Genomic DNA, 6,000 nt, shown 5'->3' on the forward strand with positions numbered 1-6,000 from the left:
CTGACCATTAGGTCCAGTCGTGACCAACTCTGGGGTTGCGGCGCTCATCTCGCTTTATTGGCCGAGGGAGCCGTACAGCTTCCGGGAAATGTGGCCAGCATGACTAAGCCGCTTCTGGCAAACCAGAGCAGTGCACGGAAACGCCATTTACCTTCCCGCTGGAGTGGTACCTATTTATCTACTTGCACTTTGACGTGCTTTCAAACTGCTAGGTTGGCAGGAGCAGGGACCGAACAACGGGAGCTTACCCCGTCGCAGGGATTCGAACCTCCGACCTTCTGATCAGCAAGTCCTAGGCTCTGTGGTTTAACCCACAGCGCCACCTGCACCCCAATGAAACAGCATAGCTGTCAACATTTCCCTTTTCTTGCGAGGAATCCTATTTGGAATAAGGGAATTTCCCTTAAGAAAAGGGAAACGTTGACAGCTATGATACAACAAGCTGAAAGCCCTGGTGTGTGTGTGTGTGTGCGCGCACACACACACATGTGTGCATGTTCAGGTTATATGTGCTATTTGTGCACAAGTTTGAATGTTATTGATGTGGACGAGAACAAAGTCACTGAGTGTGCACTGGTTTAAGTAAACCTGTGGTCTCCGGCTTATAATTTGTGTCTTGTTTTGCCTCTGCTTCCTGACCCTGGCATTGTCATCTTCTGCCTCCAGGAGAAGGCTTTGACCTCTGACCCCTGTTTGACCCAGACATGGCCTAGGTTCATAGAGAACATTGGTACAGTATATCCTCCTGCTTGCAGGTCGCACCTTCGGCTGTGTCTACACATTTTTGCACTCACCCTTGGACTGAATTCTGCAAGGCATGAGAACACTGCAAGTACATGCCTTGCTACCCTTTTTTGCTCCATGGCACTGTAAGTCAAATCTCCCTTTTCTTTTCTTTTTAAAACAACAACTCCTAGAAAGACGTTTCCAAATTGTTTGGAGGAGCATGCACCTTGAGCAGTGGCAATAACATCCCCCCCCCCCTTCAGCCTACTTTATTGATGATTTTATTCTGTGAACCGCCCTGACATCTTATGATGAAGAAGTTATAAATCTAATAAATCTAATACATAAATAAATGATTTGGGCTGGGTGTGGTCACAGAATTCAACACATTCGTCGCAGAACGATAGCACCGTCTGAACGGTCTTGCCCAGGAACTGGGAGCTCTGTTTTGGATAGAGATTCTTCTTTTTTGCAAAGCTGATCTTCCTGCGACGACTGCTCTTCGCATCTACGGAGCACAGTTAATCCGCAAACACCACTTGCCCTTCCCGACTAACTGCCTGAAGCTATAGCCCCTGCAACAGCTCTCTCCCGTTTCTACAGATTGGGACACACCATTCGATTCACGTCAGTTGAAGGATGCAGAAAACCTCCACTGGATTGCACTGACTATATGCCTAGTCTGTTTGCCAACAATACCGCTTAATGGCAATTGAATGATGAAATACGCGCAGCTAACACATCAGATGTGTTAACGGAAGCCAATTAGGACAAGCAGAAACGACAAAGCAGCAGGTAGAAAGTTAGCGAGATAAATCGTTTCCTTATAGCAGGGATATCTCTACTGTACATGCAGGCAGTTTTTATTAGAGGGTGAAGCTAAATATCTTGCCTATGCTGCTTGCATTTTGCACACATTGCCGTGTATCCCTCCCCCAGCACAATCCTTGCCTCATCCCCAGAATTCCAGGCAAGTTGGAAACTGTGCAAACATTCCTGCTCTTTTCTATTTTCCCCGTATTACTGCCACTCCATCCTTGTTTCCCAGAACCACACCTCTAAATAGTTCCTCTAGAAGAGGTACCACCTGCACCGTGAATTTCAGACTTTGCAGCTGGAGTAAACTGGATATTTTTAACCCGACAAGTCTAAATTTGGCCCCATATCCAGAACTGCATTCCTAATTACATTATTTCTTTTTTAAACTGCTGGTTAGACTGGAGAATTAGGGAGGTGTTGTTTGTTTGAAACAATGAGGTATAAGCATTTTAAAAGGTAGAAGAGGATTGCGACTCTCCCAGCTACCTGGGTTTAAAAGTCTGTGGCTTGCTGCTGATCTACAGCGTCCACCTCATTGCTGAAATAGAGCAAAGTAATTTATTTAAATACTTGCAAGCATTTGTGTTCTTTCAGATAGCGTTGCTCGGTGTTTGTTAAACCGCCAAACCGTGAAGGGGCTTGAATGGGTATGTTTCAGGCTATAGAATCTGCCTCTATCGCATTGTTTGAAGGTTGTATCAGGCTGCAATTCTATACACACTTACCTGGAAATAAATCCCATTGAACTCAATGGAGCTTACTTCTGAGCTGACACGCATGTGGTTAATTTACTGTCTAAGCTCTTCCCAAATGTATTTATCCTGCAGGGGGAGTTGCAAGGGCTCTCTGGCTTGGTCCAGATTTGAAATTCAGCTCTTTGCAACCCACTTCTTAATATCTGGTGAAAAATGCAAGGGGGAGGAACTAACACTTTCTATCTGGTCTCTCCAATGTGGTGCCCATGGGCACCACAACACCCTGACACCATCCTTGGCTCATGCCAAAGCTCTCCAAATTTTTATTTTTATATTTTATATTTATTTATTTTGCTTGCTGTTGGTGCTTTTTCTTCTTCAGGGGGCAAGTACTGCCCTTTTTTATGTCTGTGTTTTATTTGTTTTGGGATGTGTACAGGTGTTTCAGCTGTTTTTCTGAACATTACTAGGTTTTCTCCTGGGAAATGAGTATTTCACGATCTCCGCAATAATTTCTCCCAATATCCCGAAAGGTTGGGGAGCCCTGCGTTATGTCAGCCGAAAACAATAAACTGGACTGGAAGGGGAGGGAAGTAAAAGACTAAAAGGCAGAAAATATCCAGCAAGATTAGAGTAAAAAGATAGATCCAGGTTTAGAACATACATATCAGCTTGTGACAAATATACACTCAGGTTCAACCGCACATTAATGCACTCCAATCTGCAATCACCTTTAAACGAAAAGCAAAACAAAGTTTGTGGTCTTAGTACTCAACGAAATTCTTATAGTATTTGCCGTCCTACTTCATAATCGCCGAAGCAAAAAGTTCAATTCAGACAATGATATATTGCCTCCCTGAAATGGTTGCTGACCCTTTAAAAAACCAATCTCCTAAAATATGTTGAATGCAAACCCTGTTAAATTACGTATGTTACGTCATCTAGATTCTCGGAACCAGAAATTTCATCCTTTGTTTTCTATGAGAGCATTGAAGATACCCCTTAGTGGATCTGAGGAGGTGGGGATAGGTTTTTTTGGGAAACTATAGGGAACGAAGGGAATTAATCCCTTCTTATTGCCATTATTTGAGAATGCTAAAAGAACAGATCTTGTCACTGAAATATCTAGATACTTCTTTGTGTTTCAAAAGTGGTTGACTTAATTAAGATTTAGGGGCCTGTTTTGGTCAGAAAACCCAACTGGACTCCCTGAAAGCTGTGTTTGGTAACCAAATGCATCTCTCATTGGCGATTTCTCCAATTCTAACAAAGCTTATAACTCTGATGTTGTTCAGAGGTGCCCAATAAACAATGCAAGAAGCTGGTTTTATCAAACTGGGGTTAAGAGAGATCTGATTAATCTAAATGAAGGGATGTTGAATTGAAGAAATATCCTGGCTGTGCCCTCAGTGTATGACTCATGTCCATAGAGCAAGGGAAACGGGCTTGTTTTTGTCGGCATTTAAGTCTCTATATTATTCCCACATAACGAGACAATAATAATATAAAATACTGCCCAATGTGCTAAATGTTCGTTCTTCTATGTTTTTAAAATAGGGAAACCAAGCAGAGATCTACAGTAAACATTTCAAAATACGGTCCCTTTTTAGCCTATTTCCACAGTCTACTTTAGCTCATTTCTTTGTTGTGTCGGCTTAGAAAGGACTTAAGGAATGAATAATATGAAAAGGACTCTTGAAAGATGGAAGAGAGGCTTCTTTAGGTGTTACTCAAGTTAACATTGCTTTTGTGATTTCTAGTCACATTAGGCTGAGCATTTTCCACCACATATACTTCAAGGAAGAATCTTAACAGATCAGGAGAGAAAGTGCCAGGAAGGGATACTGAATTATTAAATGCTGACATCTTTCAATGAACCTTAGATTTGCCTTTACTGTAAGTCTCTGCCCCCCCAAATACAAAGTCTTTGACCATATTTTCTTTAGTGGTTATCTTTTTGGTTTGTTGGAGCCTCGAAACAACTCCAGTAGGAGTGAAAATTGCTTATTTGCTTTTCCGTGCAAAGCAGCGAAGTAAAATTCCAAGCCGTTACAAAAATCTTCGTCAAATCAGAACTTGTAACTTGCTCGGTTTTCGTTAACCGTGTTTCTGTAGCCCAATGACTTTACATATGACCAAATCATTATTATTAAAGAGAACAATTGTAGCATAGCCAAAGAAAACAGAAACACACTACCCATTCAGGTCAAGTACTTAAAAGGAGACTGAAGGATGGTCACATTATTTAAAACGAAAAGACACGTCTGATGAATGGCCTTTTAAAAAACATTTGTCAGTATTCCATTGTGGTCCTTGCCAAAACACGTAATAACAATGAATCTGAATTATACTTCTCCCTCTGAGATGTCATCCTTTCATTCAACTGGCTTTGCAACATTCTCGTCCGCTGCCTAAAAATTCAGAGGCGTTATATGAAGCTACTGAGGGCTGAGGCTGGGAGGCGAACTATCAAGCTATCAATGCAAAAAAATATTAAGAAGCACCTCACCCTTCCAAAGCGAGAAACCTTGCATTAACTGTGGGAAAAGTGGGAGAATAGAAACGTGTGAATGAAAGCAGGGCACTAAGAGGGAGAATTGAGGATGTGCAGAGACAGGATGGAAATGGGCAAAACAAGCTGCCAAAAGTTTGAGACGAGGGGGAAAAGTTTAGTCTTACCACCAAATGGGATAACCGGCTAAAACCTTGGCATCAGCGAGGAGGAAAGCTAAAATTAATCTGAGCACGTGGTAATCCATTAGTCCAGGCTTGGTGCTGAGGAGAAGACCGCTCTCCCCAAAGTTTGCAGAAAAACATTTAAGTACAAAAAAAACAAGTAAATAAAAAAAACCCTGGCCCTTTCTACCCCCACCCACCCACCCCCACCAAAAACAGCCCAGGGAAAAGTCTTCCCGAAGTGGGGGGAATGACTTTATGCCTTGTCAGAAATGCACCTCACTGAACCTTTTCCCCCACCCACCCCCGACGATCTACCCAAAGCTTCTATTAAAAAGTGCTGCGCTTTGGGGGTGTCAGGAGACAGCCAATCGGATTGCATGGCCTAAGGTAAGGGATGAGCCTATAGTTCAGAGCTGTCAATCATTCCAACATCTCTCTCTCTCTCTCTCTCTTTCTCTCTCTCTTAACCCCCCCTTGCTTTTGCAACTTTATTCCTACCGCTTGCCAAGGGAAGGGAACAGACAAACCTTGAAAGACAGTTTTCCAGGCTAACAAGATTTCTTCTTTATTTATATATTTATATATTTTAAAAATATATCCCAGGGATGTGCATTGCATGGCCCATCTGGTGTGACACGATAAGGCAAGCCTCTTGGAAGGTAAGGAAGGGGGGGACGGGAAGGGGGAGGGAGTAGCCGGATTCTGAATTTTGTTTCAGTGCACTAGATGCAGCTACATGGCAAAAAGCAAAATTCAGTGCAGCTCGCGATGTGCAGGTCCACGTTAACTAGGCACCGAGTGACCCATTCCTATTTTATTTAGACGTCTTTCCCACCCTAGCTCAAGGGCTCAGGTCTGGTTAAAATTCAGCTTTCGCTCACATTCTTCGCAGGGCACTTTAGAGTCTGAGGAGAGCAGTTCACTGGGGTGAGGAGAGATTCTTGTCTCCTTCACAGAGGTTTATCTCACAACTACGAGTGGCATGGCATTTTGCCTATAGCAAAATAATTTTTGGGGTTTGTTTGTGTGGGGATTTTTGTACACTTGATGTCAGAAACTTCCTCTCCCTTTGCGTGCATGT

General features: G+C 42.8%; 1 protein-coding gene across 1 annotated transcript in view; it reads right to left on the reverse strand.

The window, feature by feature from the left end:
- Nucleotides 1-5,085, reverse strand: part of WNT3 (Wnt family member 3) — a 49,466-nt gene extending 44,381 nt beyond the window's left edge. Inside the window, exon 1 of the mRNA XM_081166755.1 lies at nucleotides 4,920-5,085. Coding sequence (XP_081022881.1) covers nucleotides 4,920-4,999 — 80 coding nt within the window. The 5' untranslated portion in view covers nucleotides 5,000-5,085. The remainder of the gene's footprint in view (nucleotides 1-4,919) is intronic.
- Between the last annotated feature and the right edge of the window lie 915 nt (nucleotides 5,086-6,000).

The sequence above is a fragment of the Podarcis bocagei genome (genome assembly GCF_964188305.1).
Source record: "Podarcis bocagei genome assembly, chromosome: 13".
Lineage (NCBI taxonomy): Eukaryota > Metazoa > Chordata > Lepidosauria > Squamata > Lacertidae > Podarcis > Podarcis bocagei.